This window comes from Phyllobates terribilis, unplaced genomic scaffold, assembly GCF_046119375.1.
Source record: "Phyllobates terribilis strain yellow unplaced genomic scaffold, ASM4611937v1 Scaffold_3__8_contigs__length_932513732, whole genome shotgun sequence".
NCBI classification, from domain to species: Eukaryota; Metazoa; Chordata; class Amphibia; order Anura; family Dendrobatidae; genus Phyllobates; species Phyllobates terribilis.
In genome coordinates, this window is record NW_027362763.1 from 309,022,695 (window position 1) to 309,037,197 (window position 14,503).

General features: G+C 48.6%; 1 protein-coding gene across 2 annotated transcripts in view; it reads left to right on the forward strand.

Moving 5' to 3' along the window:
* The first annotated feature begins 10,409 nt into the window (after positions 1-10,409).
* Positions 10,410-14,503, forward strand: part of FXR1 (FMR1 autosomal homolog 1) — a 65,894-nt gene continuing 61,800 nt past the window's right edge. For both annotated transcript variants that reach the window (XM_073674974.1, XM_073674975.1), the window contains exon 1: positions 10,410-10,556. In XM_073674974.1, the coding sequence (XP_073531075.1) occupies positions 10,506-10,556 (51 nt within the window). In that variant the 5' untranslated portion in view covers positions 10,410-10,505. The remainder of the gene's footprint in view (positions 10,557-14,503) is intronic.

Here is a 14,503-nt window from a genome sequence, read left to right on the forward strand (position 1 = left end):
GAGAAAAGCAAGGTTGACAGATCATATTTGCATGGGACAGGCAGACTGTGTTGTGACATTTTTGGCATTCATAATTTGACAGCCTTCTGTGACCCATTTCCACATGGCAGGTGGTGCATCTACGTCTTTTGGGAGGTGGGAGAGGTGGTGATTTTTCGTGATCATTTTTGGGGAGAAATCTTTTCAGTCGGACTTGCAGGCTAGAGGGGATTCCAGTTGTCTTCAGACTTCTTCGGCGTAGCTCTCCAATCACCAGTTCATGAGCCAATGTTTTCAGGTACACTCTTCTACGCAGTGGTTCCAGTTGATTGCTGAGATAAATCACTTGAGAATTGATACCACCCACATTCAACATCGCAAAGAAGATGACCATTGGCCAGCGCTTGATGTTTCGGCTAACGCTGTACGCAGCACACATTTGATCTGCAGTATCAACACTGCTTTTGGTTAAGTTATAAAAAGTGATCACCTCTGGTTTCCTTTGCACTCCAGACCCAGGATCAATGGCGGTGTCATCATGAAGCGAAGAGACAAGAATCACATTTTTCTTCTCGCGCGGAATGTATGAAACCAAAACCTTCCCATCATTGAAGCCAAACATACTGCTGTATTGCTTTTTCTCTTTTACATTTACAAAATCTGGCGGCAACTGTTTTTTATTTTTTCTGACAGTTCCAACATACGACAGCTTCTGCGTTTTCAAATCATCGATGAGATCAAAATCAGAAAACCAATTATCAGCTGTAATATTGCGACCAGATCCAAACAGTGGCTCAGCTATTCTCTTAACCACTTCACTTGGCTTGTTGCTGACACTGAAAGGACCTGTTGGCTGTTTTCCAGCATAAATTTCCATGTTCACTGTATAAATCATCAAGGCGTCAACAAGGGCAAAAAGTTTTATACCGTATTTGTTTGGTTTTGATGGTATATATTGCCGAAAAGCACATCTACCACGAAAACCTGCAAGCATTTTGTCAATAGTGACATTCTCCCCAGGGCAATAGCTATTCTGACAATTTACAACAAATTTTTCAAACACGTCACGAATTGCAGCAAGCTGGTCAGATTTTTTTCGTTGGCTACGGGTAGTTCGGTCGTCAAAACGAAGGCAACGGATCAGGGTCTTAAATCGTTTGAGATTCATTACAAGGCTAAATTTTTCAATGCCATCACCATCTCTCTCCCAAAGTTCCTCCAAACTTTGACGATTCATTCTGTATGCTCCTGCTAGGTACAACAAGCCAATGAAAGCCCTGATTTCAATTTCATCTGTGGGTCTGATGTCTCTCTCTCTGGAGAATTTGTCCTTGATGGCGTCAATATATTGGTTTGTGCATCTAACAATAGTGTCCAGAATGTCACCCGTGAATAAATGATTCCAACATTCAACTGCAGTTCTAGCATTCTTAGCGCTTCCTATAACTGCAGGAAGGTGAGTGAGAATGTTGTGAGATTCCCTACAATTTTTCCTGGGCGGCTTCTTGTTCCACTTGGTCTTTTTATCTTTTCCCAAATAATAGGCGTTACCTGTATCTTGTTCATCTTCATCAGTCTCCTCACCATCTTGCTCCGTTCCTGAATCGCCGTGACATTCTTCCACCTCATCTTGAGATGCAATGTCACTCTCTTCCCCTAAATCTTCAGTCAGTGTGGGGTCTCCCTCGTCATCATTTAACAGCAGATTCTTCACTTCCTCACCGTGAATGGGGTTAGAGAATGCAAAGATTTTCCGGTCCATTTCAACAGAGAATCTGTAGCAAGAGAGAGTATGTGTTAGGGCACAATGTGCCTGAGAGGCCACCCTCTTATTTCGAAGAAAACCCTACTTCTATGAAATATCCACAAACTTTGCATTATTCCTTCATAAAACTAAGGCTATGTTCACCTGTCTTTGCAGCGTTTTTTTTTGTCCAGCTTTTTTTATGCAAATTTTCAGCTGAGTTTCACAGCACCAGCAAAGTCTGAGCTTTCCGAAATATCATGTACACACCTTTTGTGCTGACTGTTTTGTCAAAGAGCTGCATTTTTGCAAAATGCAGCATGTCACTTCTTTCAGCGTTTTTCACCCATTAAAAAGCAATGGGTAGTGCACAAATGAGGGCCATCAGGTTTTGTGGCATTTTTGGTGCCAAAACCTGATGAATTTGAATCAGATTTGTTTATGCACTAAACTTTATCAGCATGCACAAGAGACAAATGCACAGTAAAAAAAATGCAGCTAAAACTAAGCAAAACCTGCTTTTTGTAAGTAGCTTAAGGCTGTGTGCCCACGATGCGTTTTTTTAAGCGTTTCCGCAGCGGCAAAAACGCTGCAGAAACGCTTAAAAAACGCATGGTAGAAGGCCTGCCATGTTTCCCAATGATAATCCACATGTGCTGTGCACATGCTGCGGAAATTTCCGCTGCGGGTTATCATTGCTGAAAAAAACGCAGCACTACCAATTATTTTGCGGAAGCGCTGCATTTTCGCCGCCATTGACTTGCATTGGAACGCATGGAATCCGCATCACTGCATCTGTAGATGCGGAATCCATGTGTTCCAATGTGAGGATGGTACCCGGGTCTGGAGGACAGGAGACTCTCCTCCGGACCCAGGTACCATAGAACCTGTGAAAAAAAAAAATAACGGAATTAGTTTTACCGGTAATGATGTTTCCAGGAGTCCACATGACAGCACCATAGGAGGAGTAATTCCATATCCTGTGTAGGGACAGGAAGAACAAGGTTAAAAGCCCTCCCACCCCCAACCTCAGTGATTTTCCAAGAACCACATTGGCTGGGTACAACAAAATTTTATTTTAGACTGCTTAGACATATGTTAAGAGTCACATACAGTAGCAATATAGGGAGGGAAATAAGGGTGCTGTCATGTGGACTCCTGGAAACATCATTACCGGTAAGACTAATACCAGTTTTCCAGTACGTCCCCATGACAGCACCATAGGAGTATACCCAAGAACTCATAGCTTAGGGTGGGATAACTGCCTGAAGTACCTTCCTACCAAATGCAGATCTCTGCTGTGAGAGAACATCTAGCTTGTAGTGTTTGCATAAAGTAGTATGTCCTGACCATGTGGCTGCGGTACATATTTGTTCAATGGTAGCCCCCGCTCTAGTTGCCCATGAGGTGGAAATTGCTCTGGTGGAATGGGCTTTGATAATTTCAGGGGGAGGCTGTCCTTCTGAAAGATAAGCTAGATTAATCATGGATGTGACCCATCTAGCTAAGGATGGTTTTGAAGCCTTCCTGCCTCTATTTTTTTTCCCCCAAACTGTATAAAAAGGTTAGAGTCTAATCTCCAGTTCCGAGTGGCTTCCAAATAGGCCAACACTGCTCTGCGGACATCGAGATGGTGGAACTCTTCCTCCCTCTGATTCCTAGGGTTTTCGCAGAATGATGGAAGAACCACTGCTTGGTTTAAGGTCATCGATGACACCACCTTCGGGGAGAAACTTAGATCCAGCTTCAGAATGATGCAATCATCCCGAATCTGCATACAAGGCTAGACGACAGATAGAGCCTGGATTTCACCCAACCGTTTAGCCGTGGTGATTGCCAACAAGAAGACTGTTTTCAGACTCAAGTTCATTAATCCCAAATCATTAACTGGGCCGAAGGCAGGTTGCAAAGAACTCTCAGGACAAGATTCAGATCCCACGGAGGGGAAGAAATTCTCTGTGTAGGCCTAAGTCTCTGGATTGCCTTGACAAACCTGATTATCCAGGGATGTGAGGACAATGATGTGTCGAAGAAAGCACCTAGTGCCACAATCTGCACCTTCATGGTACTTGGTCTAAGACCTGCATCAAATCCTGCCTGCAAGAAATAAAGGATCGCAGGGATGTCTGGCTGAGAGGTGTCTACCGTTCTGTGGAAATGACAAAAGGTCCTCCAGACTTTTTTATATATGGTCTGGGTTACAGGTTTTCTACTAGCCTGCATAGTCTGGATCACTCTGGAGGATAAGCCCTTGTTCTTCAGGATCTCCCCTTCAGAAGCCAAGCTGAGAGCTGGAGCTGTTGAAGATTCTGATGCAACAGTGGACCCTGCGTCAGAAGATCTTCCTGAAATGGTAAAATGATTGGGTCTTCCAACGCTAGATGACGTAGAAGGGAGAACCAACTTCTCCTTGGCTAGAACGGGACAATGGCTATGACTGTCGCCCGATCTTCCTGAATTTTCCGCAGCATTCTCAGAATTAGAGGTGTAGGTGGGAAGGCATATGTGAGGCCCTCTCCCCAATATTGTGAGAGTGCATCCACTGCCAGAGGATGATCTCCTGGGTCGACAGAGAAGAAAGATGTAGTCTTTGCATTTGTTCTGGATGCAAAAAGGTCTAGGTGCGGCTGACCCCATCTGCAGGTTAATTGCTGGAACACCTCTTCCTTCAGTTCCCATTCTGAAGCCTTCATCTGACGCCTGCTGAGGTAATTTGCCTCCTGATTGTCGGATCCCCGAAGGTGAACTGCTGAAATGGAGCTCACCATCTTCTCTATACCTAAGAATATCCTGTTGGCCAGGGACTGGAGAAGTGGATGTCTTGGTCCACCCTGATGTCTGATGAAAGACTGCCGTGATGTTGTCTGACAAAATTTTTACATGTTTGTCTTTTAAGACCGCCCGGCTTCTCTGTAGGGTTTCCCAGATTGCCTGCAGTTCCCGAAAATTCGATGATCACGTCTGAATCTCTGTGGACCATGTTCCTTGGAGATAAGAATCTCCCACTCGAGCTCCCCATCCTAAGAGACTTGCGTCTGTGGTCACTAAAAGACAAGGTTAAAGAATCCACTGCACTCCTATCTGTAGATTCTTCTGGTCGAGCCACCAGTGTAGAGTCCTGGGCGTCTCTGGACAAAGACATCTTTCTGTCTAGGTAATTCTGATGTCCGTCTGTTACTTCCAGGATGCATTTCTGTAGGAGGCCTGGAATGGAACTGGCTCCATCTGACGCAGGTGATACATGACATCATGATTCCCAAAATACTCATTGCCTTCCGGATTGAAGGTTTTTTCTCTCTTGCAAAAGAACGAATCCTTTGAGGAATTGAGAGCATCTTGTCTTCCGGGAGACAAGACATTCATATTTGGGAGTCTAGATGGACTCCTGGGAAGATGTGCGATGTACTTGGGACAAGATTGGATTTTTCTTTGTTCACAATCAAACCAAGGCTGGTTAATGTCCGTAGGACAAATTCCAGATGTTGCGTCAAATTTAGAGGAGATCCTGCTACCAACAGGAAGTCGTCCAAGTACGGAATGATGGTAATATCCCCGAGTCGGATATAGGCCACCACCTCTGCCATTATCTTTGTAAAGATTCTGGGAGCAGATGACAGGCCAAAGGGAAGACATCGGAACTGGTAGTGTAGAATCTGACTGCCTGATTGGTAGTGCAAACCTCAGATATTGCTGACTTGAGGAATGTATTAGCAGGTGGTAGTATGTATCCCTGAGGTCCAGGGTGCACATTACCTCATCCATGTCTATTAGAGGGATGGCTGATCTTACTGATTCCATGCGGAATTTCTTATAGCGGACCCATCGGTTTAGGGGTTTCAGGTTGATAATCGCACGCAACTCCCCTGATGGTATCTTTATTGAAAACAGAGAGGAGTAATGGCCCTGATGTTGTTCGTGTTCTGGAACTGGCACAATAACCCTCTGATGTAGCAGCTTCTCTATGTCTGCCTGAAGACGGGAAAGAGAGGTAGGGGAACCTCTCATCAGGCGGAATTTTTGAGAGGGATTTTGAGAAAATTCTATCCTGTAACCCTGCGCTATAGTTGTTAGTATCCAGGGATTTTGAGTTACCCGATGCCAACTGTTTCTGAAAAACTTTAATCGCCCCCCTACTCTGACAGTCATTGTCGTTTTTGATGGGAACTAGTACTGGGCTGGTATCTTTTATCTTTGTTCCCCTTATTAAAACTCCAGCTTGTGGACCCCCCTTTTTTCTGCGTGTTATATTTACGGGAGGGGAACGGTTTACGAAAGGGCTGCTCCTTTTTCTCCTTAGGGAAGTCCTTCTTTTTATCGGACGCTTTTTCTAGAATGTCATCAAGTACAGGGCCGAATAATCTGAGCCCTGAATATGGAATGGAGCACAGCTTGTTCTTAGTAGCTTTATCTCCAGACCATGTTTTTAACCAAACAGCTCTACGGCCTGAGTTCGAAAGCGCATTATTTCTGGCCGCAAATCTGACCGATTCCGCTGAAGCGTCGTCCAGAAAATTTGTTGCCATTTTTAATAGGGGCAATGATTGAAGGAGAGATTCCCTCGGGGTGCCATCTCGTAGGTGACTCTCTAGCTCTTCTAGCCAGACTCTCATGGATCTGGCAATAGATGTAGCAGCGACATTAGATTTAATAATTGCCACTGAAGCTTTCCAGGCTTTTTTCAAAAGTCCATCTGCCTTCCTATCCATAGGATCTTTAAGTCCTGACGAGTCTTCAAAGGGGATAGAGGTTTTCTTGACCACCTTAGCCACCGGGACGTCCATTTTAGGAATAGTGTCCCACACATTGGTGTCTTCTGGGTCAAAAGATAGTCGGGCGCGGAAGTCTCGTGGTATAGAGAGTCTCTTCTCCGCATCCTCCCATTCCTCTAGCATCATGTCATTCACAGGAAAAACCATGGATCTCTGGGTTTTAAGACCACCAAACATCTCATCCTGAATGTTTCTGCTCAGTTTCCTCTACCTGCATCGTGTTTCGGACTGCTCGTAGAAGAATATTCATACCATCTGAGTGGAACATGTATCTTTTCCGTTCCCTACCCTGAGGTGGACTAATGGTCTCACTGTCAGAGTCGCCAGATTGGTCGATTTCACCCTCAAAAGATGGTGCTATATCTTCTCTGGGTCTTTTGGGGCCCTGGACATCCTGAACCTGGGGGCTGCAGAGACGTGATAGAAGCCTGAACTTCTTTAATTATACTGCACATCTCATTTAATAAAGCCCCGTGCTCCTCCTTTAGCATGGAGGCTCTACATTCAGCACATAGACATTTTGTATAAGTCGGGAAGTCTGATGTTACAATCCAGGCACCTCTTGGATTTTACTGTGGCCTTTTTCCCTGTATTCTTTTTCTCAGAAGGAGGTGGTAATTGCCCAGAGACATCCTATAAAAAATAAGGAGGGCCTGGTAAGCGTAAGCCCCAATAGCCATATAAAAAGGGGTAATGGTACACTTACATGACTGCGGGGCGATCCAGGGAGGGTATCAGGGTGTGACATATCTGCCATTGTACTGCCAGGGGTGCCAAAGCTGTAAGAGTGCCTTTGCTGCTCCCCAGCCCCCCTTCTTATACCTTACCTGGTCGTCCTGTCATTTTCTCCTGCTCCCTGGCGTCTGGTCTAACCACGGTTTGAATTTCCCCCGCGAGCGCCACCGGAAGTCGTCATCTCCGGACTTCCGGTTTCGACGCCGGGCGGTCCTGGAGCCGGGAGAAGCCGGACCCACCCAGAGCCGGACGCCGAGAGCCCCGCGATGGGGAAGCGGAACCCGGAGGCTCCAGCCCACCGGAGGGCTGAGGGACTCCCGACAGGGAGTGTTGGCCCAGGACCTGCTTGACGGCGGGAAGGAGAGAGCCACGGCCCCTCCGATCCCCCGGGGTCCCTTGAGGTAAACTTTCTCTAGTGCTCCTGCACCAGTGCTCCTCCTGTACTCCCTGTCCTGTGTAGGGACAGGAAAAACACTGAGGTTGGGGGTGGGAGGGCTTTTAACCTCTTGTGCTTCCTGTCCCTACATAGGATATGGGATTACTCCTCCTATGGTGCTGTCATGGGGACGTACTGGAAATAAATGTTATATTTACCTTCTGATAGCCCCCGCTCTCCTTGTCTTTACTTGCCGGCAACTCGCGGTGGACTGAAGGCCCTGCTCTGACGTCATAGTCATGTGACGGCAGGTCCTTCAGTGTAGTGCACCGCGAGCTGCCGGCAAGCCAGGACGGAGCGAAGCAGGACTGCGGGGGCCATCAGAAGGTAAGTATAGATTTATTTTATACCATTCTTTAAGGTCACAGTATATAAATCCATGCCTTTTGCATGGATTTATATAGTGTGACCAAGTTGTCAAGCACTTTCCAAGTGATGCTAAAATCGCTTGGAAAGCGCTTGTCAACCCGCATGCGGAAATGCATGTGAAGAACGCTTCACATCCGCATGTCCCTGGCAGGAAAAACGCATGTACAATCCGCATGCGTTTTTTCTGCCAGGAAGATGCAGAAACGCTCAGGAAAAAATCCTGAGCATTTCTGCATCGTGGGCACATAGCCTAAAGGGTATACCCAGGACTTTAGGGATGAACAAAAAATCTGGCTAAGTACTAACAGGCTGGCAATTGCAACTTACCTGCCTGTTGTGAACGGCGCCGTTCTTCCTCGGCACAGATCGGTCACAGACGGCTCCTGCCGTGGATTCAGCAGCATCTGCGATGTGACTTCCAACGTCATTCTGATTGACTGCCGGCTCCCCCAGTTAGGCAGCGGGGAACCGGCAGTCAAACGTCAGAAGTCCCACCCAGTCGACAAAGCGAAGCGGAAAAGAAGCCTCTGCTGTGTAGACCTGAAGTCAGCAGAGGTTTCAGAATCCCGGAAGGAGTGGTCTGTGACTGCTCTATGCTGGGGAAGAACGGCACCGGGAACAATAGGCGGGTAAGTTGCAATTACCTGCCTGTTAGTGCTTAAGCATTTTTTTTATATAAAGTCCCGGATATCCCCTTTAAACGCAGCTTAAAATTTGCATTAAACAAAACTCTGCAAAAACACAACAAGTGAACATAGACTTAATGAGCTGTGCCTGTTCGTTGCGCCTGATGCAAGGTTAAAAGGAATCTGTCCCCACATTTGACCTATCTAAACTAGTAATATGGGCACACAGGTTATAGACTGCAGAAAAAAGTCCTACCTGTCTGCCTCATATCCGGTGCCTTGTTGTTGAGAAATCAACTTTATATAAATGACCTCTTCCCGGAAATGGGGAGGATGTTGTCTGGAAGATAACTCTGGACCCAGAGCTTGTTTTAAATAAAAGGAGGAGATACCAGTGTGAGACAAGTAACTAATACAGAAGAGGAGAACTGAAATTTGTCTTCTTGCAAACACATTGTTTATTTCTCTCTAAGCTCTGCTGATCTGCATCAATATCGCAGCCCTGGCTGCTTGTGAGATGGAAGCTGAGAGGAACCTGCAGCCCCAGAGCCTGGAAGAACTAATTAACATAAAAGATTAAAACTCTATTTCTTAGCAACAAGGCAGCAGCTATGAGGCATACAGGTGGGACTATTTTAACAATTCTATCACCTGTATGCCCATAGTAATAGCTTAAAGGGGCCCTGTCATCAGAAATGACACTATTACCCTGCAGAAATGCGGTTAATCTGCAGGTTAACAGCATTATTATGCTGCCCGGCGCCTGCATGCAGCTGAATGCAGTGGGGAGAAAATTAACTTTAATTTTCCCTGCCGGTGTTCGGTCACGGATACAGAGTGGCCGCTGTAACTGCGCCCCCGGCCCTGACCGACACTCCCTCTGCATTGTGGCTGGCTGTCAGTCAGGGCCGGGGGCGCAGTTACAGCCGCCGCCCTGTAGTCTGTATCCGTGACCGAACACCGAATGCTGGCAGGGAGAATAAAGTTCATTTCCTCCCCACTGCATTCAGGTGCGTGCAGGCGCCGGCCAGCATAATAATTTACAGATTAACCCCATATCTGCAGGTTAATAGCATCACTTCTGGTGACATTTTCCCTTTAAGCCCACTGACTGAATAGAGCAAAAATTCGCACGACGTGGAAACTTTTGTTCCATTATAAAGAAAAATAAGACAAAGCAGAACTCAGACGGCCGCCATTAGTGTCAAGGGTCCATTCCATACCAGTTTGCATCTATTTAGCAACAGGTCTGTTTTCTACATTGCACCTTTTACTCCTAAAATGGGCCAGAAACCGCGGATTGTGTGCGGTGTCGCTCCATATAAAGGGTCAGATAAGATGGGAGTACGATATCCAGTGGTGCTGGTGGCCTCACACCCCACAGCCTTGGAGTACCAGGTCCACTAACAAGCCATGAGGCGATGCTGTTACCTCAGCCATGTGTACCCGGAGGCTCCTGGGATACGTGACACTAAAGGCTATTTAGGGCCCGGGAGGCAGCAGCTATATTTAGGCAGTCACACTTGCAGGACTCTGTGGCACAGGGTTCCCGCCTCCATAGTCCATGTTGGGCAGGAAACACCAGCCCTCCTCCTCCATCATCCCGGGCCTCTGGTGGTGTCACCACCTCATGGACGCGCAGACACCTCACTAGTTCCCGCCATAATAATAACGCGCACCTCTCCGACCTACCCGCTCCTCAGCACACAGCCCAACACTACTGTCTCCCTGTACTGACTACGGGGTCTCCTCCCCTTCCTCTCCCCTCCCCCAGAATCTCTCCCTCCCTCCTTGGGTGACGCAGAAACTTTCTAGAAATCCTTCCCATCGCCCTTTGCGTTTCCAACATGGAGGACCTGACGGTGGAAGTGCGCGGCTCTAACGGAGCTTTCTACAAGGTAACGGGAATACATAGGCCGGTGACTGGAATGGCGCGGGCAGCGGGCGGGCACAGGCCGGGCACACCGCAGCACAGGACGGAGCCGGCGGCCGTGGGCGAGCTGGGATCTGTGGGCTCTGCGGGCGGCAGGAGGAGGCCGCGGCGGCTGCTCTGCGGTGTGGAGGGGGCATTGTGATGCGGAGGTCGGGGCTGATCTCCGGGCTGGCGGGGGGCACTATGTCCCTTGTAGATCGGGATTGGGCCTGGTGAGCGGCAGATGATGAGCGATATGTTGGGATATCGGCCGACAAGTGAGGAAGCATCATGGGTACCACTGCCTGCGCCGGAGTTGTGTGCAGGGACCTTCGCCATGTCCAACTCGTCCACTACATTTGTGCTGGATGCAGAGACCGGTGCTGGGCTGCATTTACTGGGGACAACAATCAAAGCCTGTGTAGTTTGGATGGAGTCTAATGGGATCTTACTACGTATCCGTTATCCTGCGGGATCTGACCTGCGCGGGCCCCCCCCCCCTGTCCGGTGCGGGATCTGACCTGCGTGGGCCCCCCCCCCCTCCCCTGTGTCCGGTGCGGGATCTGACCTGCGCGGGCCTCCCCTGTGTCCGGTGCGGGATCTGACCTGCGCGGGCCCCCCCCCCCTGTCCGGTGCGGGATCTGACCTACGCGGCCCCCCCCCCCCTGTCCGGTGCGGGATCTGACCTGCGCGGGCCCCCCCCCGTCCGGTGCGGGATCTGACCTGCGCGGGCCCCCCCCCTGTCCGGTGCGGGATCTGACCTGCGCGGGCCCCCCCCCCTGTCCGGTGCGGGATCTGACCTGCGCGGGCCCCCCCCCTGTCCGGTGCGGGATCTGACCTGCGCGGGCCCCCCCCCTGTCCGGTGCGGGATCTGACCTGCGCGGGCCCCCCCCCTGTCCGGTGCGGGATCTGACCTGCGCGGGCCCCCCCCCCTGTCCGGTGCGGGATCTGACCTGCGCGGGCCCCCCCCCCTGTCCGGTGCGGGATCTGACCTGCGCGGGCCCCCCCCCCTGTCCGGTGCGGGATCTGACCTGCGCGGGCCCCCCCCTGTCCGGTGCGGGATCTGACCTGCGCGCTCCCCCCCGTCCGGTGCGGGATCTGACCTGCGCGCTCCCCCCCCCCCCCTGTCTGGTGCGGGATCTGACCTGCGCGCTCCCCCCCCCCCCCCTGTCCGGTATCTGACCTGCGCTCCCCCCCCCCCCCCCCCCCTGTCCGGTGCGGGATCTGACCTGCGCTCCCCCCCCCCCCCCTGTCCGGTGCGGGATCTGACCTGCGCGCTCCCCCCGTCCCGTCCCGTCCTGTCCTGTGCGGGATCTGACCTGCGCGCTCCCCCCCCCCCCTGTCCTGTCCTGTGCGGGATCTGTCCTGCGCCCCCCCCCCCATGTCCTGTGCGGGATCTGTCCTGCGCCCCCCCCCCCCCTGTCCTGTGCGGGATCTGTCCTGCGCGCCCCCCCCCCCTACCCCCCTGTCCTGCGCGGGGCCCCCTCCTACACCCACTATGATTAACCTACACCCACTATGATTAATCCCTGCTCCTGGTAATGCTTGTAGTGGCTAGGCACTGCTGACATGGTGTTGCCAAGAGTCTGTGCATACAGTAACAGAAGAGGTCGTCGTCCGCCTCCTCATTCATTCTCATGCCGGGTAACCTGGCTTTCACTTTTCAAATCCTCACCCTTTGTGCACTTTTTGTCAGGGTTTGTTAGTTGATACAGCTTTTGCTAGGAAACCATAAGGTGTTTGTAAGCATCAACTTTTACCCATTTCCTTTCACAACACCAATTACTAATGGAGTAGCACTACTAGGAGTAACGCATCGGCTGTTCTCCAGTTACACAAGCTTCGTGATCAGTATTTGGTCAGTATTTTTACATCAGTATTAGTATGCCAAAACCAGGAATGTGTGAGAAATGCAGAAGTGATTCTATTATACTTTTCTTCTGATCATTCCACTTCTGGTTTGGGCTAACAAATACTGATGTAAAATGCTGAACGTGTGAATGTGGCTTTACTGTGAGTGACCTCACTGAGACATTGGTATACTGTATCATAGTATCAAAATGTTTTTTTTTTATCCCCTGTGGTCAGCACCAGCAGACGTTTTCACTTGAAGAGCCCTACATACTAGCCCTCCTGTACGACAGCAGATAACACCGCAAATAACACCAGCGTTCCTGTGTTTTTGACTCTTGGCAGCTGGACCTGTTTAAATCACAGTTCACACTGCGGCTGATAACCACAGTGGCCCAATACCTCCGTCTTCCCACTGTTTCCATATTCAGTCGTTTTGTCTTCCAAGGAAACGGTTGTTTACCTATAAGATTAAATGATTGTACAGGAAAGCTGTAAAAAGGCCACAGCCACACAGAACTGCTATGCTTTTCGTCACATTGTGACTGCTGCATGTGAACACGGCCTAACATAATTATTTCTTACTGATGTCTTTGAAAGTTTCTTCGATGGCTCTTAGTGTTCATTTCTACCCCAAGGAATAGTTTTTATCCGTCTACTCAGCTCCTCCTGTTCTATAACATCCTGCCTTCAGATCAGATATCATTTTCAACATGACAGGTTCCCTTCAAGAATTCTGCAGGCTTCAGTGTAGAAATCTCCCAGCATTCTTTGCTATGTAATTGTACTTTGCTTTCAGGGAAGTGTAGTTATTACACCAGGTAGTGCACTGTAATTTTATGTAGGGGAAAATGTCTTTTTTATTGTAACTTTTATAGGTGTCTGGTAATAATCCTGTGTCACTTGTTTCTAGTAACAAACAGCAAATTGGTGCAGATCTGGAATCTGTGTAAATACCAAACTTATCGCACATCGCCGTTGAACCGTGGCTTTCATATTTAAAGATCATTGTGGGGTTTTGTTTTTACTTTTTATACTCCCGATTAACCCTCAGTTTCCTTCATGACCTTTTCAGTATACACCATTGAAGCCCTTCACCCCATACATTGAAGGGGTTATCATACAAACAATATGTATCACCTTTCTACAGGTAATAATGTGTGGGCATCCGACCACTGCGACCCTCACAAATCCGGAGAACTATGCTCCTTGCCCTCCCCTGGATGGAGGTGTGGTTGCGCATACTGTCTACCACTTCCCTCACACTGGCATAAGGACCACTCTCTTTTTATGGGACCCAGCGCTAGAATCCCCAGTGATCGTACACTTGCCACCAGGACTGTGGAGTCAGTAAGCCAAACCACCGACTGAGACTCCTCAATATCCCTGACTCCATAGCCCGGCCTCACCACTGAGCGTGTACATAAAGTGCAGCACAGATTCATCTCAACTGAAAGCAGAGATCCTTAGATCAGGAATAGAACAGGCAAATAGGACATTTCAGAACTTTCCCAAATTCTTGTGAAAATGTATTCAGCACATACTCCATTGAACTACTGTACCCAATTTATTATATATTTTAGGAGTCAGTCGGTTCATTTTATACCGACTTTGACACCACCAAAATAGACACCGACTCCACAGCACTGCTTGCCACCTTTCATGTAGATAGGTGATTAAATGTTGGTTGTGATATTATCCCTTCATTTTGTGGTAAAGCATAAACTATTTGTGCTTATGGACCTTGGAGGAGTACAAAATACATGTGTCTACAGTTGTTTTTGCTGTCTGTTTACATTTTGTTTTATCACATTTGGTGAACATGAAAGAAAGGCTCCTCATACCAAATGCATAAGGTCCCATGCGCACATTGTACTCCGAGTCTCTTTCTGGCCTACAGTGTGCCAGTATGTCATATTTTACTTTGTAGGACAGTATGTTCTGCTACACTTTTCTACATGGGGAAAAAAAAGAACATTTTTTACAATAAGATTTAACAATCAAGATATGAAAGATATACCTATGGTGACATACTTTTGGAGGTATAGGTCAAGGAATATGCTCATTGTATCCCACACATGT